The 24,024-nt window shown below is 51.0% G+C and overlaps 9 protein-coding genes across 14 annotated transcripts; 5 read left to right on the top strand and 4 right to left on the bottom strand.

The window, feature by feature from the left end:
* Window positions 1-107: 107 nt before the first annotated feature.
* Window positions 108-2,207, top strand: LOC6494433. Its single transcript, XM_001960285.4, has one exon. The coding sequence runs from the start codon at window positions 145-147 to the stop codon at window positions 2,131-2,133; it is 1,989 nt and encodes a 662-aa protein (XP_001960321.1). The 5' UTR covers window positions 108-144; the 3' UTR covers window positions 2,134-2,207.
* Window positions 2,208-2,350: 143 nt separating this feature from the next.
* LOC6494434 (oxysterol-binding protein-related protein 9) lies at window positions 2,351-11,149 on the top strand. Of its 2 annotated transcripts, XM_001960282.4 has the most exons (15): window positions 2,351-2,951; window positions 4,441-4,569; window positions 4,963-5,211; window positions 5,279-5,356; window positions 6,797-7,052; window positions 7,133-7,256; window positions 7,989-8,402; window positions 8,458-8,609; window positions 8,665-8,766; window positions 8,825-8,999; window positions 9,062-9,197; window positions 9,253-9,339; window positions 9,712-9,833; window positions 9,921-10,026; window positions 10,085-11,149. In XM_001960282.4, exons 1-15 carry the CDS (start codon window positions 2,796-2,798, stop codon window positions 10,169-10,171), a joined length of 2,373 nt encoding a protein of 790 aa, XP_001960318.2. In that variant the 5' UTR covers window positions 2,351-2,795; the 3' UTR covers window positions 10,172-11,149. The 2 variants fall into 2 exon arrangements, with proteins under 2 accessions (XP_001960318.2, XP_014762785.1); XM_014907299.3 differs by lacking the exons at window positions 2,351-2,951; window positions 4,441-4,569; window positions 4,963-5,211; ... (1 more) ...; window positions 6,797-7,052; window positions 7,133-7,256 and adding an exon at window positions 7,534-7,857.
* Window positions 3,061-4,247, bottom strand: LOC6496138 (elongation of very long chain fatty acids protein 7). Its single transcript, XM_001960284.4, has 5 exons — window positions 4,102-4,247; window positions 3,935-4,043; window positions 3,761-3,854; window positions 3,466-3,703; window positions 3,061-3,411 (listed from the first exon to the last, which is right to left on the bottom strand). Exons 1-5 carry the CDS (start codon window positions 4,115-4,117, stop codon window positions 3,098-3,100), a joined length of 771 nt encoding a protein of 256 aa, XP_001960320.1. The 5' UTR covers window positions 4,118-4,247; the 3' UTR covers window positions 3,061-3,097.
* LOC6496137 lies at window positions 5,219-6,583 on the bottom strand. The gene has a single exon (XM_001960283.4). It carries the CDS (start codon window positions 6,437-6,439, stop codon window positions 5,381-5,383), a length of 1,059 nt encoding a protein of 352 aa, XP_001960319.1. The 5' UTR covers window positions 6,440-6,583; the 3' UTR covers window positions 5,219-5,380.
* A 40-nt stretch (window positions 11,150-11,189) lies between the features above and the next one.
* On the top strand, window positions 11,190-17,000 carry LOC6494435 (protein transport protein Sec24A). The gene is made up of 10 exons (XM_001960281.4): window positions 11,190-11,703; window positions 12,315-13,785; window positions 13,854-13,980; window positions 14,049-14,548; window positions 14,606-14,831; window positions 14,886-15,508; window positions 15,563-15,792; window positions 15,849-15,946; window positions 16,020-16,158; window positions 16,219-17,000. The coding sequence occupies exons 2-10, from the start codon at window positions 12,337-12,339 to the stop codon at window positions 16,328-16,330; spliced, it is 3,504 nt and encodes a 1,167-aa protein (XP_001960317.1). The 5' UTR covers window positions 11,190-11,703; window positions 12,315-12,336; the 3' UTR covers window positions 16,331-17,000.
* A 174-nt stretch (window positions 17,001-17,174) lies between these two features.
* Window positions 17,175-17,765, bottom strand: LOC6496136. The gene is made up of 2 exons (XM_001960280.4): window positions 17,674-17,765; window positions 17,175-17,612 (listed from the first exon to the last, which is right to left on the bottom strand). The coding sequence occupies exon 2, from the start codon at window positions 17,610-17,612 to the stop codon at window positions 17,250-17,252; it is 363 nt and encodes a 120-aa protein (XP_001960316.1). The 5' UTR covers window positions 17,674-17,765; the 3' UTR covers window positions 17,175-17,249.
* Window positions 17,766-17,820: 55 nt separating this feature from the next.
* On the top strand, window positions 17,821-19,314 carry LOC6494437 (neuralized-like protein 2). 4 transcript variants are annotated; one of them, XM_044715585.1, is made up of 4 exons: window positions 17,821-18,350; window positions 18,400-18,705; window positions 18,769-18,929; window positions 19,099-19,314. In XM_044715585.1, exons 1-3 carry the CDS (start codon window positions 17,834-17,836, stop codon window positions 18,882-18,884), a joined length of 939 nt encoding a protein of 312 aa, XP_044571520.1. In that variant the 5' UTR covers window positions 17,821-17,833; the 3' UTR covers window positions 18,885-18,929; window positions 19,099-19,314. The 4 variants fall into 4 exon arrangements, 3 of the variants coding, with proteins under 3 accessions (XP_044571520.1, XP_044571519.1, XP_001960315.1); XM_044715584.1 differs by having other exon boundaries at window positions 19,080-19,314; XR_001408732.2 differs by having other exon boundaries at window positions 18,769-19,041.
* LOC6496135 (glutathione S-transferase 1) lies at window positions 19,230-20,596 on the bottom strand. Of its 2 annotated transcripts, none has more exons than XM_014908153.3 (3): window positions 20,502-20,596; window positions 19,987-20,086; window positions 19,230-19,909 (listed from the first exon to the last, which is right to left on the bottom strand). In XM_014908153.3, the coding sequence occupies exons 2-3, from the start codon at window positions 20,079-20,081 to the stop codon at window positions 19,333-19,335; spliced, it is 672 nt and encodes a 223-aa protein (XP_014763639.1). In that variant the 5' UTR covers window positions 20,082-20,086; window positions 20,502-20,596; the 3' UTR covers window positions 19,230-19,332. The 2 variants fall into 2 exon arrangements, with proteins under 2 accessions (XP_014763639.1, XP_044571521.1); XM_044715586.1 differs by lacking the exon at window positions 20,502-20,596 and adding an exon at window positions 20,167-20,429.
* Window positions 20,597-22,399: 1,803 nt separating this feature from the next.
* Window positions 22,400-23,673, top strand: LOC123257261 (lysophosphatidylserine lipase ABHD12-like). Its single transcript, XM_044715583.1, has 2 exons — window positions 22,400-22,601; window positions 22,666-23,673. Exon 2 carries the CDS (start codon window positions 22,749-22,751, stop codon window positions 23,559-23,561), a length of 813 nt encoding a protein of 270 aa, XP_044571518.1. The 5' UTR covers window positions 22,400-22,601; window positions 22,666-22,748; the 3' UTR covers window positions 23,562-23,673.
* Window positions 23,674-24,024: the final 351 nt, after the last annotated feature.

The raw sequence follows: 24,024 nt of genomic DNA, 5'->3' as shown, positions 1-24,024 counted from the left end.
AAACTGTGAAACCCTTGTTACCCCTTAGCGTAAACATCTGCATCAGCATAGGAAGAAACTGAGACGCGACAAAAATTCATATACATGTAAATATTCCCAGTGCTGACGGCGGAATTCATTTAGTTCGGTTTCTCTTCTCAGGCCATGCGGTTCACAGTGTGGATATACTTATTCGCGATTTGCGGATTGACGCCTCCCCTTCTCGGGGGAGTGGTGCAGGAGACGATGGACATCATGCAGACGATCAACCACGTGACCAAGACGATCCTCAAGGCCTGGGACATGATTGAAGACGTTCCGCTGGCGGAGATCACGGCCGGAAGCTTAATCTACTCGCGGCAGAACCAGTTGTTGGATAAGATGTCTGAGGTCAATGCGAACATCCTCGAGCTGGAGGAGCAGCAGGTTCGTAACATGGACCTGACCATAAAGGCGCTGCGGGATGTGTGGGAAAAAACAGAGCTACTCTACCGGATCAGCCGCTTGAACGACCTGACCACGCTAATAAACCTTCGGTACAACCAGCTGAGCGACTTCGAGCAGCACCGCGACACCCTGGAGCCGATCACCCTGCTCAAGTTCACCCAATGGAACGTCGATCCCAGTCCCAACTCGCTCTCCACGCAGCTGGAGCAGCTGCACGCCAGCCTCTACGGCAGCGGGCCCTTTGCCGCCGAGCAGGACTACTCGCAGACGCTGATCGCGCGGCTCACCGAGAGCTTCCAGGCCTCTCCGGAACATATGTGCGTGGCCAAGCAGTCCGCCCAGCAGTTTGCCTTCAAAGTCTTCGCCAAGACGGCTCTGACGGAGCTGAAGGCCTACTTCATGATGGAGTTCTCCTGGATGGTGCAGCGGCAAATGGGGCGCGGAAACTTCACCCAGGAACTACTGCTCATGCGCCAGAACCACCGGAAGCGGCAGGACGCTGCTCTGGAGATCCTTCGGCAACTGATGGGCAAAACTGGCCGCCGCTACTGGCGTTGTGATCCCGCCAAGGATAGGCATGTGGAGGGAGAGACGTTTGCCCGTGTCACTCGGCTGCTGCAGGGCTACGTGGAGAACGAGATCAACCTGAACAGCGATCAGTCCTGCTGGAACTCGTGCGACGACTACCATGACACTCTTTCGAACGGCTGCTACCAGCCGGAGGAGGATTTGTGTGGCCAGCAACCCCCCTGCAATGGGAGACTCTACAACTGTGCCTTCATCGACTCGGCTCTGACCATTTGCCCAGCCTCAGAGAACGGAACCCGGCGCTATGAATACATCCACTACGGGGACGGCACCTCTCTCGGCGGGAAAAGTGCCGGCTGCAAATCAAAGGAAAAGGAGGCTGCCTCCTGGTCACGCTGGGTCGTCATGCGCTGCCACTACTGCTTCTGCCTGTGCGACGAGCCCGGACCAAAGTCCGATCGCTACTTCAATCTGCGTGCCAGCATGTCGGATTTCATGCGCAACCGGATCGTGACCGGAGTGCGCTTCGTGAAGAGCCGAAGGGTGTTCCATCTGCAACTGCAGCAGGCACAGCTCGTGCCCTGGGGAGCCATAAACACAAGCACTCTGGAGTGGCTACCTCTGGACGACTACAACGTGAGTGACGCCGACATACGGAACGACTACGATTACCACACCTTGGGCCCGGACAGCAGATCCCTGGATCTGGACGAGATTGTGGCCAACGCCACGGACCAAGTAGTCACAGGCGTCCGGTTCCGAATCATCAACAAGCATCTCAACCTGGAGGTGCGCTTTACTCCCTTCAATTTCTCCACTGGCCTGCTTGTGGAGCCGCAGACGATGAGTTTCTGGCTGGGGAACAACAACTCCCATGTCGACGGAAAACGCCAGAAGCTAGTTCTCAAGGAGGCAGATCTGCCAACCGCCTCGGAGATGCCATCGCTGCCGCTCTCCCAGACCAACCAGTACATGGATTTCGTCAGCTCCAGTCGGCAGAAGGACGTGGCCCAGAATACGCTGCCCTTTATTGACATCCAGGAGGTGGTGCCCCACCCCGCTGTACCGTTGTCTGGACTGGGAATTTTCCATAAAGGACGATCTGGGTACGGGGGGTTCTTTGCTCCCAAGGTGGTGACCTATGACTTGGCCAAACACCTAACTGAGCCGCGAAAGTGAGAGGTCATCCTAAATACGACCCAAAAATAACTTTGTAATTTAGTTTTTAAAAACATTATATATTCACAAAACGATGCTCGTAACGATTGAAATGAAGCTCCAGAAAATCGTAACGATGGAAATGAAGCTCCAGAAAATCGTAACGCTGCAAAAATGAAGCTCCAGAAAATCGTAACGATGGAAATTCACCTCGCCATATTAGTGTTACCGTTTTGGTAGCGAAGACACGAACCACAAAAAACTGAAATCAAATTAAATTTAAATAATAGACAATCAAAATAAAACTAGCAACACTAATCAAAAATTTAACAAACAAGTCGTAAATAAAATTAAATCTCAGACAAGTCTTCGGTATGAAAAATCGTGAAAAAATCGGACAAATCGAAAGCAATTCTTATTTTCGATATTCACAAAGAATATCGATATATTGATATGTTGATATCAATCACCGAAAGCCCAGCACGGCTGTTTTTTGTATTTAATTTTTAATTATTCCTTATTTTGATATAAGTAAGGAAAGATAAGGCACTACCCATCAAGCCATTGCCAGGCGCTCTCCCTTTCTGCACCCCGGTAACCAACTGGCAAGGCCGAACAAACTCGAAGTGGAAGTGGAAGACGACGGAGCGCCGGAGGACGAAAAAGTTGGCGGAGCGGAGGAAATGACCAGCAACGCAGGAAACAATGGAGCTTCGGTTCATGGAGCGGGCAGCGGAACACTGGAGGGCACCCTCAGCAAGTGGACCAATGTGATGAAGGGCTGGCAGTACCGCTTCTTTGTTCTCGACGAGAATGCGGGACTGCTCTCCTACTACACGGTGAGTGTGCCAATTGGAGTCGCATTACTAACCGCCCATATCGTACCCAGACCCGAGGCTTATCTTATCAGGCCTAGATACATTCGGATACTCGCCCAAACGCATTCGCTTTCTGCTGTGGCTATTTATTTCGTGTCTATTTTGGTTCACTTCCGGGCTTTGACGCTCTGCCCAGACGTGTAGGCATTAGTGTAGAAGTCGTAGAACCCGTAGAACATGGCAGAAATCACGGTGCCAAAGTAGACGATTACTCCCCGGGGCACGCCGCACAGGATTATCTGGGTTGGCAGCTGGACCAGCATGAGCACGAATTGCACCATTTGGATCACCGTGATGGACTTTTTGATGGGCCGCAGGGAGCGGACTATGGACTTGTCCGCCACCGCGGCTACGAAGTAGTAGGAGTACATGATGATGTGCACAATGGAGTTGAGGAAGGCGCAGAAGTAGGCGGCTGAACCTGAAAAGAACCAGGCCTTAAGAAGGAGGCTTGTCTAAATTTCTCAGAGAGTACCGTTTTGGTTGAAGTGAATCAGCACGTAGACGAGCGTCAGAGTGGCCACGTGGTGGAAGAGGTGCAGCTTGGTTCTGTTCTGGCGCAGTACGAAAATCATCGTCTCCACCAGCTCGGACAGCTTCAGCCAAAAGAGGAAGTATGCCAGGCTGAAATGTCGCCGGACATGCTCGGCACTTTGGCCCAGTTCACGGCACTTCCAGAAGTACATAATCCCATTGTCCGTGACGAAGAGAATCTGCCGGAGCACTTGATAGTTAATGAGCGAGATCAGAGCATCCCGTGCTGTTCTTACCTCCCGGATGACGTAAACGCAGGACACCACCTGGATGAGATTGTGCAGCAGCATCACTTTCTTGAGTTCGAACGGCTTGCGGAACAGCATGAACCTTTAATGGATATCAACGGATTCAGGTCGCTCCTACGAACTGCGCCTCTGCCAAGTGTTGGTTTTTGGACCCATACTCACTGCGGAAGAACGCTGTTCACGAGGTACAGGTAGAGGCCCAGCACGAAGAGCATAAACCAGGGATCCGCCAACAAAACGGGATGCTTCACCGCCCCACTGACCATTTTACCTTCGATGCAGATTTGGAGAAGAGGATAAAAAGGAACAGGACCTCGCCGCTGACTTACTTGTGGCCGCATCCATATTTGTAATCTTTCGTAGCGTAGAAATTCCAATGAACCTGAGCACCAGCGACAAGTGGCTCTGTTTGCGCCAACCCCTGGCGTAAGTCTAAGCGCGAGCAGTTCCTAGTCCACTGCTTTTAATTCCAGACTACGTAGTGCCGCTTGAATTTCATTAAAGGTGGCTATTCTAGAATTCCTAATTCGAATCGGAACTGAAGCGATCCAAAAGTTCGCAATATTGACCCCTCCAAACAATATGCTCTTTAACCGAATCCGAATAACTTTGAATTTTCCTCTGACGTGCGGAATGATTGTTACTTTCCATTTTAATGTCTCTTGCAGTCCAAGGAAAAGATGATTAAGGGCGTGCGTCGGGGGTGCGTGCGACTGAAAGACGCCCTCATCGGGATCGACGACCAGGAGGACAACACGTTCACGATCACGGTGGACCACAAGACCTTCCATTTTCAGGCAAGTACTTGGCAGCAAGTAGAGGAATCTCTAAAATATATCTAGGGTGGCAGCCAAGGGGCGAAGATGGCACAGTCTACCGAAAAATATAATGCTTCCCAGCATTTTAAAATAAATTAATTAATATTCATGAAAAACGGCCCGCCTTCTGTAGCGATTGCGTAACGAACGGCTAGTCCGCTAATGCTTCTATGGTCTGTGCTCGGCTCTTGGGCCAATCACGACTGTCCACAGAACGGCACCCGTGAGGGCCCGGGCATCGACCTAAAAAATACCGACTTGCATCACGTTTCTTTCGGTTTGTGTGACTTGGCTGCCGCCACGATATAACGATAAAACTTTTCCCCACACCATCCACTGAACCTTGGCAACTTGCAACCGTATCTCAAGCAGGCGCGGCACACCGAGGAGCGGGAGCAGTGGGTGCGCCGTTTGGAGGACACAATTCGGCGCCACGCAAACCGCTCGCGGCTTTGGGACAATCAGAGCTCCTATTACATCGCCGGAGGCTACACGAAGGAAGGCAGCGGTGGTGGCGCTGTCGGTGCCGACGGAAGCAGGAGACCCAACCACCTCGATCTGCTGGCCCGCCGTGTTTCCGAGGCGGACGCCTACCTCCAGCTGATGATAGACCAGACCAACGTAAGTGTTCTGTTATGCAACACCGTCACATTTATTTGTACAAGTCGCTTGTGCTTCTACGTTTCAGCTGCTGGAGAGGCGCATCGAGGAGCTGGCCGACCCTGCGGAGCAGGCCAAGTGCAAGGTGCTGCAGGACAACGCAAATGTACGTAGAAGCGTTCCATTAAAGCTAGGCATTTGGCTCGGTCAGGCCGACCTCTAGGTTAAGCTCGTCCCTGAAGCCGTTGGAAAGCTTTTCCATTTCGCCGAACGTGAGCCTCCAGTAATTGGCGTCCACCGCCATGAACCGGGCCGTGTCCTGGCTGTGGTTCACCTTGCGCACTCCCACCACGGTGCAGGCCCGGACTGCCGCGTCCCGGCCGCACAGGAAGAGCGTGGCGTTCAGCTGAATCCGATCGCAGGGCGTGACCACCCAAATCACGTAGATCTGGTCCCGCTTGTTGTCCCGCTCCTGCAGCTGCGCCTTCCTGGCCAGCTTCTTGTCCATTAGGGCTGCGTGGACGGCTGTCCGGCAAATGAGAACCACCACGGGAACGTGCGCCTTCAGGTGCGAGTGCTTGTCTGGGAGGAAGCTGTTGTAGACGTGTCGCTTGCGGCCCCTCGGGGCAAACTGCTCCTCCAGAGGGCCGCCGTAAGCTAGCAGTCCCAAGATCTGGTTGACCCGAAACGTGCAGAACTGCGGCTGGAAGGAGAACACCACCCGTTCCCCCTCCACCAGTGTCAGGCAGCTCAGCGAGGAGGAGGACATCTGGTGCTTGTGGTCGCAGAGGTAGTGCAGCAGCAACACCTGGCTGTCTATCTTCCGGCCGCAGCCGTCGAACAGGCACTTGCTGGTCCCGCAGCTAATCACCAGATCCGTCGGCTCGGCGGCGTCCCCCCGGTCCTGGCTGGAAGCACTTTGTAGACTTTCCTCTGCGGGAGCCACGTCAATGGCATTGACATCCATTTGCGTCAGGAGGTCCCTTTTCTGCTGCTGGAGCTGCTGCTGGTCGTGGAGCCACTGCATGCCCAGCCGTAGGTTCTCCATATTGGAGGTCAGCTCTCGGAGATCCGCCGACAAGGTGAACTTCTTCTTCAGCCTGAGACTCTGCTCCTGCTGCTCCTCCTGCCGCTGCCTCCTGTAGGTCTCGAACTGAGCGTACACGTCATCAATGCTGTACTGCTCGGGGTCGAGGAGGCGCGAGGGTGTCACCCTCCGGCTCGGCTTTGATTCTTGGGAGCTCTCCATTACTCCTGTTGCTATGAAATCTATGAAGATGAAAAATGACTGGGGTTGGTAAAGTTAAGCTTCGAATTTGGGACAGTTTGGATTGAGTTTCTACTTTGGATTGAAAGCATTTCCTGCCGAGCCGAGCCAGCAATGCCAGGGCCAACTAGTATTGATTTCCAATCCCCAAGTTCAGGTTTAGGATGCAAGGCATGAGAGAATGCCGATTGCGCAGCAGCTGCAGGACAGCGCCAGGAGCAGCTGTTCGCTTTCGCAAGAAAGGAGTGGCTAGTTTCCGGCCTGCCTTGCTGCGGCCCAGGACCTTTCAAATGGCTCCCGCATTCTAGCAGCTCCGTCTCGTTTTCGTTTTCGTTTTAGGCCATGCTGGATCACATCAAGCACTCAATCGTCAGCCTACAGATTGCCAAGAACATGGCCCACCCAATCAACGGAATATACAACGGCCCTCCCCCGGTGACCGCCTCGACGAGCTCCTCCGTCAGCGTGGCCACCAGCATCAATAACATACCGTCAGGTGAGCCCAAGTCCGTTTCGGGCCAAGTGCCCCCGGGCGCCGTTGGCGGGGGGAAAGGTGAGCCCTGCGACGACGAGGACGACTCGGTAACGGAGAACGGTAAGCATGGCTGTCAGCTCAGAACATGGTCAAGTGGTCCTAATCGAAAATCCCATCTTCCATTTATGTCCCGGACGCAGTTACCACAGCGCCCCTCGGTCTGGTTGTGCCCGAAACCTCCTACTCGAGCAGCGAGGGCGAGGAGGACTTCTACGATGCCTACGATGATCCCTTCACTAGCCTTGGCAGCTCCCCGATTGGCTGGTGAGTGGCCCATGATACATGCTTATGAATTTCATCTCGGAAGGCGCCAGGCGTCCACTGGGCCATCAATCACCAGACGTGGCTATGCGGCAGCTGGGCAGCTGCCTCAGCGAGCAGGCTGAAATTACGCATTTATGGGCCTCTAGTGCCCCCACTCCCCGACGTCCGGTCTTTCTGGTCCCCCTCCTGCTCCGCGCAGGGAGGCGCATGCGCAAGGGCAGTCCCTGCAAAATGCAGTGCCTATAGCCGCCGCCGTCACATTTGCAGTTTTTTGGGGAGAGCCTGTAGTTTCGGTCAAGCGGCGCTTAAATAATAGATACGGGAGGACCTCGCTGCTCTGCCTCGTTTTCAGCGGGAGCCACCACTGGCAGCGCTGACACGGCTTCGTCATCACAACCGCCGCGGTGGCCATGGTGAAAGTCGGAAAGTCTTGTTGCAGTCGGTCGCCTCGGTGTGCGCACAGTTTTAGTTTCCTCGTGCCCCGCGGGCAGGCACTAGGCTTCGATTTGTCAGATTCGCAAGATATGCACCTCCTGTAAGCATCCGAGTGGAGGCTCCGGATAACCATGTTGAAAAAGTGGGTGCGCCGCGTTAGCATGAGGTAAGGTCCTAGAGCCTTTCTTGTTGGAATCGTTATGGGAGAGTAGGTGGGAAGGGAGCGGAGGACCCTTTCAGAAGACACAATCGAATATTCCGACGGCCAAGTTCAAATCTCAACTTTCCATTCCGCAGTGCCACTCGAGGATTTGCGGAATCCACGTCGCCTACCCACGGCAAGGGGCCCGACACCATCGGGCTGGCGGATGCCAATGCCGAGGCAGCACAACCGCCCGCTTTTGAAGCCAAGACCCCCCCTGAGCCGACACTGCCAGAAGCCACGAGCTTGCCGGACTCCGCGGGCCGGGCGCCAGCCACCTGTCGAAGTGACAGCTATGACAACGGAATAGACTACGACGCCTTGTACGAGGAGGAGGAGGAGACGGACCTCAGCATGGAGGCCCACGGCTCGATGATTACCCACTTGCTCTCCCAGGTGAAGATTGGCATGGACCTCACCAAGGTGGTGCTTCCCACGTTCATCTTGGAGCGCCGTTCGCTTCTCGAAATGTACGCCGACTACTTCGCCCATCCGGATTTGTTTTTGAGGTGAGCCCGGCTCCACTATCCCACTCTGAACTCTTTTAACGAAGACTCTTGGCAGAATCTCTGAGCTGGATGATCCGCGCGACAGGATAGTGCAGGTATGCCGCTGGTACTTGAGTGCCTACCATGCTGGACGCAAGAGCGCTGTCGCCAAGAAGCCCTACAACCCCATCCTGGGCGAGGTCTTTCAATGCCATTGGGATATTCCGGGTGCGTCTTTAATTCTGAAGTATCTGCTAAGAGTTCAGCTATTATACCTTTCTAGGAGAGACCCATGACGCCCACGAGGTGCACGATGGCCCGGTTCCCTGGTGCCGCAGGGACCAGCTCACCTTCTTAGCGGAGCAAGTCTCGCACCATCCGCCAAGTGAGTTAAACCGCCAGTATAAGTTTTAATCCGACTTATCCCGAGTGCTGCCTTTCAGTTTCGGCCTTCTACGCGGAGCACTACAACAAAAAGATCTCCTTTGCGGCCCATGTCTGGACCAAGTCCAAGTTCTTGGGTCTCTCGATTGGGGTGCACAACATTGGCGAAGGCGTCGTCACCCTGGTGGATCGCAGTGAGGAGTACATAGTGACCTTTCCCAACGGCTACGGCAGGTGGGACAGACTTAGTACTCAGTACCCTTACCCAGCATCCTTAAACTGGCTCATCCTTTCAGGTCCATTTTGACGGTGCCCTGGATCGAACTGGGTGGTTCGGTGGAGATCAAGTGCCCCCAGACGGGCTATTACGCCAATGTGGAGTTCCTCACGAAGCCCTTCTACGGCGGCAAGCGCAACAAGGTCACGACCGAGGTAGGAGCTCCCCTTGCCGTGAATGACTCATCTCTATCTGCTGTATACTCCACAGGTCTATGCTCCCAGCGAAAAGAAGCCCTTTGTATCGATTGCCGGCGAGTGGAGCGGCCTAATGGAGGCCAAGTGGCACGACAAAAATGTGAGTTGGGCCGAGCTCCGGGCACTTTCCGTTTGAAGTTTCCATTCTTTGTAGATATTGAACAATCTGTAATTCTTTACCGTAAATGTTGATCCTTTTTACCTCCGCATTAACTGCTGCCTCAAGCCAACCCCTCGAGTTGACAGCAACATCCACTGTACCATCCTACAACCTACAACATACTTCCACGATTACTCTGCTTCTCTCTTAAATAGTTCGGGATCATTTCCTCTGTGTGTTTACTTTGTTTGTCTAGAAAGTCCAACCCCAACCTCTCTACATCCCCTGCCTGCTGTTACAATTTAGATACTGATACTATCCATCGCATGGTGCCCATCCATCAATCTGAACGAACTCTCTTGCATTTTCTAGAAAACCGAAGTATTCGTCGACGTAAATCGCATACCCATATTTAAGAAACAAGTGCGACCAATCGTTGAGCAGGATGAGTACGAATCGCGTCGAGTGTGGAAGGAAGTGACGGCGGGACTCAAGTAAACACACCTCAATTATAGAATTCTAATCGCTATCCTCGAGGTAACATCAAATGGTTTTAATCTCTCTCCATTGCTCTTCCCCAGATTCAATGACATCGAACGCGCCACCAATGCCAAATTCGTGGTGGAGCAGCAGCAGCGCGACCAGGCCAAAGTCCGCAAGGAGTACGACCTGGCCTGGGAGCACAAGGTACTCTCTTTCGCATTCATTGTTTATGGCTAATCCAGAGTGTCCTCTTCTCCATTAGCACTTCAAACCCGTGGGTGACAACTGGATCTACGCCAAGCCGCTGAGCCAGCGCATGTATCTGCAGGAGAAGGAGGCTAAGAGATAATGTTGGCGCCAATCACCAACGCCTCTTTGTTTGGATCATATCAAGAACGAGCCTCTGCTATATATTTAGATTCCACAAGTGCGCAAACTTCGGATTACTCTAACAATACAACGTAAAAAGTCGGGATTTGTGATGACTCCTTCGGTGTCCTTCGGTGTCTGGTTATGAATTAGTGTAAATAGTGAGAATAGTCAGGCGGAAGCCCTGGGCACAGACGAAGTCAGTACGGCTGGCAGACAGGCAGGCAGTGGCAGTTACTTCTACACACGGATAGTTTGTACACACGGATTGAACAAGTTTTGTTTTCTATTGTTAAGAACTAGTGTGTTTCAAAAGCAATCGCAATACTGCAAATCACGAACACCTTTTACATTAATAATTAGTGAACTAGCTGCAAGAAAGAGTAACCGCAACCAATACACAATATGGGAATATCAAACAGTTGTAGACTACAGAATTGGTAAATACTTAAGGATAGAAACTATTTTTGAAATAAAAGACTCTTCTATAGACGAAAACGCATACGGCAAACGCAAATTAGCTTGCTTCTCTAGTTACCCAAGACCCGGACAGACACTGCACAATAATTTTTCCAATTCATAGTTCTAACTATACGAATACCTCTAGTATTATACTTTAAATTAAATTCCAAAAACGTCACGATGATAAAATAAAAAGCTTTACTAACAGTTCACTAAACCGGATAAGTCCTCCCTAAAAACACACACCGAATGCTACGCTTAAAAAACAAATGTACGAGTAATATGGAATATTTTTCCCAAAACGTTTATATATTGTTTTAAACTTTATTTTAATCGAAACAGTGATAAATCACAAATTGTACCGGAGACAAAATAAAATGATAGAAAAATAAATTTTATTCAAAGAACTTGCTGTATTTGTTTAATATATTTTGATAAATAAAGCTGCTGATTCGAAATTTAATTGAAAGTTTTGAATTTGAACTTTCAGTCGGTTTTTGGTGTGGCCATGCTCTCGGCATACTGATTTAGGCGTTTCATCTGGCAAAGCTGTTTTAAGACGCACGGTCCCTCTAATTGACGTGGCCTCAAAATTTCGGGTGAAAAAATGCAAAAAGTTTGCATTGTTTAATAGTTAATTGTGTCAGGCCAGCTTTGAACTGTACGCCGAAAGCTAAATGCACCAAGGAGTCCAGTCAGCCTCCAGATTATCGTGAATCCAAGGCGCACCGCGCAAAGGACGCAGCAGAAAAGAGAAGAAAGGAGAGTTCAGGGCAGTGCCGTCCCCGTGAAAATATTTTCTTTGATTCGCGCACGCGGCGGCGAGTCCTTTGGAGGATTGGCTGCTCGTTGAAAGTGGGACACACACACCTCCTCCCGTTGCCGATAGCTTGACCCGGAAGGAGGACTACCCTGAAAGCGCCGTCGAAGCCAACGTCGCCGAAGCCAATCAGGGGTGGAAGAAGAAGCGCAGCTACAAAGTGCAAGTGCTGATCGAGGGAGCTGCTCTGTGTTTTGGATGCCAGTGTGGAAGCCGTTGCTGTGACTAAGGTGATTTGATAAATGAATAGATGGGCCCTACACTCGCCGCCAGTGGGGGAGTATGGGCGGGGTGGGGCTGACCTCAAGCCCACTGGGGTTCAAGGTGGGGCACGTCATCAATAATTGTGCAAGTGGACAGCAGTCTCCAACCTGCCAGCGGCCCTCCGCCGGAACTTCCTTGTTGTCGTCGCTTCCGGTGGCCGCCTTCCACCTGCGATCTCCCCCGCCGAGGTCGCACTCGCAGACTCAGCGTCAGCTTCGGCATTGGTGTCAAGCATTGGCCCAAGCTGTTCAAACACCAGCGTGTTTCCGACATAATGTTGACGTAGACACTAAGCCCAATACCCCTGTAAACATGTCGTCGTCTCACGGCCGAAGACGGCAAGAAGCGCTGTGATAGCAGGCCCGAAATTCGCGATTTGTAAATAGCTGCAGCAGGTGCAGCGGCTGCAGGTCGATTGGGAACCAGCTGAGTGCACGTTCCGGGGGCTACTTGTAGCGTATTCGCATATCGGCATTAGGCGATAAGATAAGAGTTAGTGGTTGGCCCATACGGCCCGTAACCTCGGCCGGTAATCTTATCTATCCCGACTAACTAATGAACTGTCGTACTCTTTCAGACGGAACCTATGAATTAGAAGCATGTCTGCTTACAATTCGAATTACTTGCCACCCTCCTGCGCCCCGGTGCCCCTGAACGGGAACAACCTGATGAACGGACTGCCAGGAGCGGGCCAGCAGCAACATCAGCAACAGCCACACCAACTGCCCCCCACAGCTGCCAGCCAGCAGCTCTACCAGCAGCAGGCTCAGGGCCAGCAGCTGCCGCCGGTATCCCAAGCACCGCCATATCCAGGAGGAGCAACCAATCTGCCGCCCACGTCGCCGTTCAACACCAACATTTCACAAAAGTTTCTGCCGCCCACGTCTGTCGCTCAGCCACCTCCTCCACAGACGTCCGCCGCCAACAACGGGCCGTTCTACGCCAACGGGGATGCCAAGGGCACGCCCAGTGCGAATTCCTCGCGGACCAGCTCTTCCGGGCAGCTGTATGACCAAGCTACTCTTGGCAATCCCCCGCCTGCGTCGGGACTGCGCTCGGCACCACCACCCCTCGCCCAGCCCGTGGCCAACCTGGCGTCGAAGATGCAAAGCTTAGACTTGAACCCGCACCGCGCCAACGGAGGCAGTGCGGCAGTACCGCCTCCGGCGCCCACAGACTTCAAGGGCGTGGCACAGGCTCAGGCAGTGCCTCTGACCCAGGCGGCGGCCGGCAGCCTCATGGCAGCCACCAACGCAGTGCCGAACCTCATACCAGACCCGTTCAACGGGCAGAAGCCGCCCAACTTACACCCCAATCCGGCAAAGATGTTCGGGGTGCCGGGGGCGGTGCCCCCCACCAGACCCCTGCAGCCGCCCGGTGCCTCCGAGCGGATACCGTACGGAATGCCACCCCAGGCGACGGGCGACCCAACCTACCAGCAGCAGCAGAATCAGCAGAACAATAACTTGCACAGGGCAGCTCTGCCGCCCGGCGCCACTGGACCTGGTTGGCCCGGGCCCCCGGCCCAGGTGCCGCCGAAGCCCCTGGCCCCGCCTCCAATGCATCCTCCAGCTCCTTCCAAGCAGCAGCCGTACCCAATGACCCAAGCGTATCCCCCGGCGCCGCTCCAGCAACCCATAATGCCCAAGCCCCCGGCCAGCGTGCAACCACCACCTCCGGGAATGTTCGGGACCCAGCCGTCTGGTGCTCCGCTGCAGTACCAGGCCCAAGCGCCGCCTCAAGCCTACGCCCAGCAGCAGCCCGTGCAAGCTGGCTACAACTCGCCCGCGCCGCTGAACGTGACCCAGCAGGGCTTCAGCCGGCTGTGGGGCCAGGACACCATTGACTTGATGCAGAACCGGCACATCCTGTCGCCAGCCACCATCCCGCCTCCGAAGATAGTGCTGCACAACCAGTTTCACGAGTCGATCAACTGCAATCCGAGCATAATGCGCTGCACCCTGACCAAGATACCTGAAAGCAATTCGCTGCTCCAGAAGTCTCGTTTGCCGCTCGGCATTGTGATTCATCCCTTCCGGGATGTGAATGTAAGTAGTGGAGCGTGGATCGCCCATCGCCCTTGTTTGTGCAATTGATAGACGAAGTTCTCCCCCAGAGCCTGCCCGTGATTCAGTGCATCAACATCGTGCGCTGCCGGCTGTGCCGCACCTACATCAACCCGTTCGTCTACTTCGTGGATAGCAAGATGTGGAAGTGCAACCTGTGCTATCGGGTCAATGAGCGTAAGTGAATGCTGACATAACGGAGGCGACTGCGACTACCACTACTACCTTCTCCTCTCCGCTTCCAGTGCCCGACGACTTCCAGTTTGACCCGGCCACCAAGACCTACGGCGACGTCACCCGCCGGCCCGAGGTGCGCTCGAGCACCATCGAGTTTATAGCTCCGTCGGAGTACATGCTGCGCCCGCCCCAGCCGGCCATGTATCTGTTCCTCTTCGACGTCTCGATTATTGCCCAGCAGAGCGGGTACCTGGAGGCAGCCTGCGCTGTTCTGAACCGCCACTTGGACGAGATGCCGGGCGACGCGCGCACCCAGGTGGGCTTCATCTGCTACGACAGCTACGTGCACTTCTACAGCATGGCCGAGGGCTTCAACCAGCCGCATGAGATGACCCTTCTGGACATTGAGGACCCCTTCCTGCCGCGGCCCGACAGCCTGCTGGTGAACCTAAAGGAGTGCAAGGAGCTGGTGCGCGACCTGCTGAAGCAGCTGCCAAAGCGATTCGCCAACACGCACGACCCAGGCTCCGCCCTGGGAGCCGCCTTGCAGGTGGCCTTCAAGTTGATGGTGAGTTAGTCACTTGCCAGCCTGAGTATCTGTTAACCCTTGCGTTTCATGTTCCAGCAAGCTTCGGGCGGCCGCATCACGGTCTTTCAGTCGTGCCTTCCCAACAAGGGACCGGGGGCTCTGGAGCCACGCGAGGATCCCAACAACCGCTCGGCCAAGGACGTGGCGCACCTCAATCCCGCCACAGACTTCTACAAGCGCTTCGCCCTCGAGTGCTCCGGCTACCAGATAGCCTGCGACCTGTTCCTCATGAACCAGCAGTACAGCGACATGGCCACCATATGTAACTACAAAGACCCATACCACTGACCCCTGCTCACCCAATCTCTATTCGCAGCTGGGATTAGCAAGCACAGTGGCGGGTGCGTCCACCACTTCCCCCTCTATCAAAAGACTAAGCCCCACATGGTCGACTCCTTCCGCACGTGCTTCAAGCGGTACCTCACCCGGAAGATAGGCTTCGAGGCGGTGATGCGCATAAGATGCACTCGCGGACTCCAGGTCCACACATTCCACGGGAACTTCTTCGTGCGCTCGACAGACCTACTCTCGCTGCCGAACGTGAACCCGGACGCAGGCTACGGGATGCAGATCTCCTACGACGAGAACCTGACGGACGTGAAGACAATATGCTTTCAGGCGGCGCTCCTGTACACGAACAGTGAGGGCGAACGGCGCATTCGTGTTCACACGGTGTGCCTTCCGGTCACGGCCTCATTGCCCGAGGTGATGCACTCCGCGGACACGGAAGCGATTGTGGGGCTCCTGTCGAAGATGGCCGTGGATCGGTCGGTGTCCGCCAACCTGTCGGATGCACGCGACGCGTTCATCAACGCCACCATCGACGTGTTCAACTCGTTCAAGATCGCCCAGAACCTTCCCTCCGGGCAGTCGGGCCAGCTGATAGCTCCTCGCAGCCTGGCGCTGCTGCCACTCTACATTCTTGGACTGCTGAAGCACGTAAGTTGCCGATGCACACCGCCAGTAGAGCGAAGCTAAGTAATTTTTTTGCAGCCCGCCTTCCGTGTGGGCACCAGCACGCGACTGGATGACCGCGTCTTTGCCATGGACTGCATGAAGACGCTGCCGCTGGACCAACTGATGAAGTACGTGTATCCGGAGCTGTACAAGATAGATCCTCTCATATACCATGCTCGAAACACGAACGTCAGCTCGACGCCGGAGGACGACGAAGAGGACGACCAGCTCCCCGAGCTACCGCGCCTGCAGCTGTCAGCGGAGCAGTACGTTTGATTCCCCTCCATTTTTGACTTTTAATAATTGTGGCTTTATTTGGCAGCTTGGACTCTCGATCCATATTCCTGATGGACTGCGGCACCTTGATAATGCTGTACGTCGGCTTGAACGTGCCCGCCAACGTGCTGGAGGCGCTGCTGGGTAAGCTGCCGGATCCGGCACTAGCCAGATGGAATGGTATTGCAAGTCTCACTTTTCTTTCCGCATTCCGCAGGTATTAGCTCCACGGCAGAGTTGAGTGACTATGTGTACGGATTGCCAAATGTTGTGAGCCAGGAGAACGATGTGCTGAAACGCTTCATTTCGCGACTCAATTACGATAAGCCTTACTCGGCTCTGGTTCAGATAATCAGGTGGGTGTAACCTTCTTAATTCAATGAGCAATTAATCCTTATTTCTTTCCAAATCAACAGGGACACGAGTACAGCCAAGGGACAATTTATAGAGAGATTAACCGACGATCGCAGTGAATCTAGTTTATCGTACTATGAATTTTTGCAACACATTAGGGCTCAGGTTAAATAGTATATGAATAAGGAATCCCACAACCACAACCACTATTGTATCCACCATAAATATAACCCAAAAAGAACCCTGGTGACTAAACAGATTCAGGAATGTAGGTAAAGGCTAGCGAGACTGGCAAGCAACAACTTTTCTATTGTCATTCGACTTAGGTAATTTAGAAGTGCATGTTTTATTTATTTGTTGATTTGTTGCACTTAAAATAAAATTAAATCTGTCACAACCTTTCGTTTGATGACGTCGAGGAGAGGAGTGCAGGGCGAGCAACATCAGGATGCCTGGCCTTCCGGCTGTTGGCTGTAGGCTGTAGTAGAACTCCCTGCAGGCGATTTCGCGTGCAATGTTATTTATTATAGATATGTTATGAAATAAACTAACAATAAACTGTTGTAAAATTACAATTTTTGTTTGCGAACCGCCCCAAACATTCTGCAAATCACAGCCTGTATTATGATCGCTTCTCGATTTTAAATTTCTGTTTTCTAATTAATTATTACACGCGCTAGAGAGGTAGGCTTCACAAGTCTCAAAGTAAATCTAATTTATAAGTCGAATGAGAGTCGCAGTGTTTATCGGTAGTTAGCAAACTTATTTCAGAACCTGAATGTAAGCGAAAATTTGGTATTGGACTGCTATAATACTGCATCAATAAATAAAAGTAAAAATAAAACTGCGCAAAATGGCGATTTTGGGGGTTCCTTCTGCAACTTCACAGGTTTGTTGCGCGACTGTGCCTTCTAAGTTTACTATGCTTAATCCTTAGATGAACCAGAAAGGATTTCTAAATCGAACTTGGTGACTTCCCAGCGCGTAACCCCAAACATAAACAATGAAACTTCAACGGTCTGTTAGACAAATAATTATAAGCTGTCCGGCTGTAATGTTGTATTATAAAACTTTTAATTTGCTAGTGTCAAAATTAAACCGGATTGGGGTAGCGTCGCATGTACTTGTTCAGTTGCTTGTAGTTCAGGTTGCTCCCCGGCTGCACGATGCCCTGGTTCACGGTTTTCTTCGCCTCGAGCTTGCGGTCCATGTAGCACTTGAAGCACCGCTGGAATTGGTTGATCTCCTTGCTGCAGTACTTCTCCGTGAATTCGTTGTCCTTTAGGCAGGCGAAAAGCTGGCCCATCTCCTGCAGGCAGGCCACGTCCGAGCCGGAGTCGGCCTTGCCGCTGACCGTGTTTTTGAGGCGGAGTGGCAGGATCTCTTGGAATGGTACATCCGATTCGCTCTGCGGTGCCCGGCCTCGGGCGGCAAACAGGGCTCCGGGAACTCTCATCTGTGACGGATGGGGTGAAGTAATTCTCGATTTAAGTCACAAAAATCAAAATCAAATATACCTCGTAATATTCCAGTAACTAAAAAAACAGCTGTTTAGTGTTACGTCACGAAACGTTTACCAACACTAAACAGTGCGCACGCCTTCTGTTACCGCTGTTGCTGCCCATCCCTGGCTGTCTAGCCAGACCTGGATCCAAACAAAAACGAAGGCATCGGATCATGGAAGCCACTAAGGATCCGCCTTCGCAGCCGCCGCCGCCTTTCAGCCGTGCGCCGCGCGCGCAGTCTCCTCCCGTCGCCGCCGAACAAGATCCGCCAGAGATTGCGTGGGAGCCCGGGACTACATCGCATTCCAGCCGCAAACGACAGCTGAGCCGCTTCCATCCGTACCATGGTTCTAATATACAGCTTGGCGACGACGCCACCGTGGCGTACCGCAGGGCTAGCTTTGCCGATGCCCTCACTTTCTCGGAGCGCCCGCTGGCGCCCGGCGACATCTTTCTGGTGGAGATTGAAAAGATAGAGCGCGGGTGGTCGGGACACATGCGCCTGGGACTCACAGAACTCACACCCAATGTGATCCGGACCAGCAGTGAGGGCTTACCGCACTTCGCCCTGCCTGACCTGGCCAACCTGGGTAATAGTTGGATCTATCCTATCTCCAAATTCGAGATGAACCAGCGTCGTGCTCCTTCGAGCGACGATGTTGGGACGGAGGCGGAAGGGGCGCCACAGAGTGAGTAAATAAAGTCAGAAGATGAACGATTTCTAATCTTATTGCTCAGGAAACCTTCTGGGCGATGCAACGCATGTTAGAACCCCTCGCGGTCTCCTACCGAAAAGACTACTGCGGCCCGCCATGGGAAACGGCCACGACTCGGATATCCTACTCACAGATACCGGCTCACGCATTGGAATAATATACGTGCCCACGGTGCAAAGTACCACAAAGGGCGAGCTGCACTTTATCATTAACGGGGTGGATCGGGGCCCCGTTTCGACAGACATTCCCCTGAATAGAGCCCCTCTGTTCGTCGTCATAGACGTGTACGGCACCACCAAGCAAATTAGGATAATCCAGCTGGAGGGCAGTAAGTACCTTCTTCTTGTATCTCTCTACCTAATGGTCTAATGGTGCCTTTGTTTCCTCACAGTCCTATCGCTCCAGAGCGCTTGCCGCAATGTCATCCTGGAGCACTTTTCGACGGACGCGATTGCTCAACTGCCGCTTCCTGGGAGCATCAAAAGATTCCTGCTGCGCCGCGACTAGTGTTCCGTTTCAGGGAAAGAGAGTTAGCGGAGGCAAGAGTAAAGGGTGGGAATGTGCATGAGCGGGGTCATGGTACGTCTATATATATTTTGTAAGTCTCCAGCATAGCGCCATTGAAGTGCCCAGAGATTATCACTGACCCCGCTCGAACTACGTCGTACGATGACCCTACGAATTTATTTGTACGTTTTGTAGATATATTTTATATTTTTAGTTCAGTTACCGGTTTACTAGACACCATCCTCCTGCGGACGAGACTATGTTGAAGAGCATAACCTCTAGGAGGGAACTTGTTCCATTACCTCTAAGTATATTGTTGATAAATGTTATAAAAAGTGGATCAAGTCTTGGCATCGAAAAGTAGAACTTCGAACTGAGAGTTTATTGAAGCCGGGATAACATATAGATTAAAATAAAAATTTAAATGGAAGATGTGCGAGTTGCTTGGTTACTTTCCGCGATTCTCGGCCAGCTTGGTCTTAAAGATGGCCTTGAGTTCCTCGGCCCCATCGCCATTCACCTCCTGGTAGTAGGGAAGCTCGGCTAGCCTCTTGAGCCAAGCCTGCAACTTTGGGAACTTGAACTCGTCGATGGGTGCCGCGTCGTTCACAGAGGTCACAGTGGCCACCGCACAGAAATCGGCGATAGTCAGATCGCTGCCACAGAGATAGGGATCGTCCTTCAGGAAGCCCTCGAGAATCTCCCAGCACTTCTGGATGTAGGCGATCTTGTCGATGGAGCAGTCCGTGGAGCCGTAGTACAGGATCGGTTCGTACAAGAAGCGGAGGCGGGCGAACAGGTGGCCAGAGTCCAAGTGGAGCCGGGCATCGACGTTGGCGCGCTTCACCAGATCCTTTGGGTAGAGCTGCTGCTGCTCCTGGCCGTACTTCTCCACCAGGTAAGCGCAGATGGCGTGGGAGTCGATGATCGTGGCCTCGCCATCGATGAGCGTGGGGATCGTGTGCTGGGGGTTCAGCTTCAGGAATTCCGGCGTCAAGTGCTCCCCCTTCAATAGGTTAATTGGCCTGCACACGGAAGTGGGGAGGTGAGTGGGTGACTGTCGTTAAGTTAATTGAAACTGGTATGGCTTGGAGACACCTACCTCAGTTCAAGGTCGAGACCGATCGCCTTGGCCGTGAGCAGGACGGCGCGGGATGGTGGGCTCAGGGTGGCGTAGTACAGGGCTGGCTTCGACATGTTCACTGAAATTCGTTTGTGATTAGAATAATACTATTAAGTAGATCCCAAGCCCCGGCACTGCCAACCGCACCGACCCCAATACCTGGCCCTTTGAAATACATATATGTATCTGGTAACCGAGCAGATCTGTGTGCGCGATTACAGTGACTTATCAGGGGCCGTTTCAACTGATAACCACAAAGACGGAGGCACTGTTCCAAGTCTGCGGTTATCGGCTTGTACTCCACGCGCCCCGGATCATCTCCCCCTCGCAAAAACAAGATTAAATAAATTCCCTTGGCAAAAACAAAAGCAGCGAATTGCCTTAATGATGATGATACACTTTGTGCGTCTGTGGTCGTGTGTGCTTTATGGGAGTGTTTGGTGGTATGGTGTGGTGTGGTGGGGCCTGAATCGGCGCCGTCGGATTGCACTCACAGCTTTTTCTATGACCGCTCGCAGAGAACTCGGGGACTGAAATGAAGCTACCAGAGCCCCCAAAGTGGCGATTGACGCCCGGCGAGAGACCCCATCGGAGAGAGCGCCACTTTGGAGGCGGGAGCGCGCTAGTTGCTCATTCCAAACCGCTCTCCCACTACTACTTACTATTTTTATTCAATTAATTATTGGGTTTTGGAACAGGTTAAGTCGTACGGTCTCCGAGTACGTGTTTATGCAATATTAGTAGCGCCTGAGTCTATATAGGGGAGCAGGGGGTTGGAAAGATCGTATTCGAGAACTACGGTCCAGAAGGACCAGTCATGGCTCAGTACGATGTCTCTATCTCAGCCAATTCTTATCCAATCCTGGAGCGGAATACACCAAATAATTTCTGCTTCAATTCCCCATCATTTTTCACCAAAAGTAGTATCATGCATTTTTTTCCATAATTTTTCAAAGTTTTTCTCATGGACCCTTAGAAAATCCTTGAAACCCCATATATGGCGCAGAAGGATGTCTATATATTTGCCAATTCTCATCCGATCCTTGAGCGGAATACCTTCTATTCTAACGATTTCTGGTTCAATTCTCCATCATTCTGCATCAAAATTTGTATCATGAATTTTTTTCGATAATTTTTCAAAATTTTCTAATGGGTCCCTTCAAAATCCTTGAAAACCCATATATGGCCCAGAAGGATGTCTCTATCTCAGCCAATTCTTATCCAATCCTAGAGAGAAATACCTTAATCGATTTCTGATTCAATTCCCCACAATTCTGCATCAAAACCTGGGATCAAAATTTTTCATCGATATTTTTTCAATTTTCCTGATGGAACCCCTTGCAAAATCCAGGATACGCATATATGGCCCAGTAGGATGTCTATATCTTTGCCAATTGGTATCCGATCCTTGATCGGAATACCTTAAACGATTTCTGGTTCAATTCTCCATCATTCTGCATCAAAATTTGTATCATGAATTTTTTTCGATAATTTTTAAAAATTTTCTGATGGGCCCCCTTCAAAATCCTTGAAAACCCATATATGGCCCAGAAGGATGTCTCTATCTCAGCCAAATCTTATCCAATCCTGGAGCGAAATACCTTGAACGATTTCTGCTTCAATTCCCCATCATTCTGCATCAAAATTTGTATCATGCATTTTTTTCGATAATTTTTCAAAATTTTTCTCAAGGGCCCCTTGAAAATCCCAGAAAATCATATATGGCCCAGAAGGATGTCTCGATCTCTGTCAATTCTTATCCAATCGTGGAGAGGAATACCTTGATCGATTTCTGCATCAAATCCCTTCCTTGCAAAATCCAGGATACGCATATATGGCCCAGTAGGATGTCTATATCTTTGCCAATTGGTATCCGATCCTTGATCGGAATACCTTAAACGATTTCTGCTTCAATTCCCTATCATTCTGCATCAAAATTTGTATCTTGAATTTTTTTCGATAATTTTTCAAAATTTTCTCTTCAAAATCCTTGAAAACCCATATATGGCCCAGAAGGATGTCTCTATCTCAGCCAATTATTATCCAATCCTGGAGCGGAATACCTTGAACGATTTCTGCTTTAATTCCTCATCATTCTGCATCAAAAGTAGTATCATGAGTTTTTTTCGAAATTTTTTCAAAATTTTTCTCATGGGCCCCCTTCAAAATCCTTGAAAACCCATATATGGCCCTGAAGGAAGGCCCAATCCTATAGCGGAATACCTTGAATGATTTCTGGGGAATTTACCCCATTATTTTGCATTAAATCCCTCCATGGGTTTCAAGTTCCCGAACCTATAGAGCGATAAGAGAATTTCATGAGTTTCGGCTTCATCCGAAGCAAGACAAACTAACCGCGATAACAATAGGACGAGCGTTTTAAATTATAATTCAGTGTGTTTTTAAACAGCCAAGGAGAAAGTCTTAAATATTTAATCAAACGCTATTTTTTTGTTTTAATAAGTTGTTATCTTCAAGCGTAAGGAAATGAGTCTGATTCTTTCCATTATTTTAGTTGTTGCCGCCACTTTGGGAGCAGCTCCATTGGCTGGCCGAAGCTCAAGTGTCCAGAAGGCCATAATAATCATCAAGTGGTAATTTCCACACTCTAATATTTCCTAAATTGCTTTGTATTCTAAATTCTGAATATTGCGGCAGATTCTAATCCTAATGACCACATACCGTCCGCCACGAGGAACTTCTATCTCGAAGTCGACGACAAATTATTTGGCGTGTGGCACATGTTGCCAAGCAGTGCGGGGATCCCAAATTCTTTCCCCAACGGCGAGAGATCATATTTCAATGATGCACTGAAGTATCCAGACGCAATTATTATTTTATATCTCCATGGGAATGGTGGCGACAGGGCCGGTGCTGGCCGATTGGCGCTTTACAAGCTCCTGAGGAGTCTTAACTACCATGTGATTGCCATTGATTACCGAAACTATGGGGACTCGGACAAGATAGCCGTCTCGGAAGATACTGTCGTAGCGGATGCCTTGAAGATCTACGAGTATATAACTGATAAAACGGACAGACCCGTCTTCATTTGGGGTCATTCCCTTGGCAGCGCCATCGCCACGCACATGTGCTCCGATCTTCAACGGATGGCAAAGCCTAGTCCGAAAGGAGTGATCCTCGAGGCACCCTTAAACAATATGCAGGAGGAGTTAAAAGAAAATGGGTTCGGAAACATTATGAGCTACCATCCCTTATATAAATTCGGCGTCACGGATGCCATGTATGAAAATAAAATTCGTTTTGAGTCGGACAAGCACATCCTGGAATTCTCGGCTCCAGTTATGATTCTTCATGCCAGAGACGACGTCGTGGTACCATATGAGTTGGGTCATCGTTTGTATACGATCGGAAGCACTAAAAGACTTTCGGGAACTGGTCCTGTGGAGATGCACTCATTTGACGAAAGTCGCGAACTTGGTCATATGGATATATACAAGGCTCCGGAGCTGAAGGACCTTGTACAAGAGTTTGTTTATAAATATGAGAAAAAGAAGTTTGCCAATAACTTTTATATTGGACTTTATAAACCATAAAGTGAATTAATAAAACAAGAAGTTATATAACAATATAATTGTATCATACTCATATTGTAAAGCCTACAAGTCCTACAAGGCAATAAAACATATAGTGGACATATCCCTCAATCCGTGCTTTTCAATTACTATGATAATTAATATTTATGTAATTCTATGCAATTTAACTTATTCAGCTGCTTCTCCAATTCAAAAATGAGTGAACGCGCGTAAATGCTGTATTTTATATCGAATATCGATTTAATATTCGATAACAAGCTTAACCGTTTGCTTTGTAGTGAGTTTCAATATTCAAGGCATATTTCGTTTTTGGTATTCTTCACGTAGATGGAATTTGGCGCGTAAAGTTTAATTCTGATGCTAAATGTCAGTAATTTTTCGAAACGGTTAATTTGTTAGAGATGAGACAGCTGACAGTGGGACCATTAGCATTTTCTGCTAAAATGCCCTGCAATAGTGTGCC

This window comes from Drosophila ananassae, chromosome 3L, assembly GCF_017639315.1.
Source record: "Drosophila ananassae strain 14024-0371.13 chromosome 3L, ASM1763931v2, whole genome shotgun sequence".
NCBI lineage: Eukaryota > Metazoa > Arthropoda > Insecta > Diptera > Drosophilidae > Drosophila > Drosophila ananassae.
Note: the sequence above shows the minus strand (reverse complement) of the source record. Positions and strands in the feature narration are given on the sequence as shown.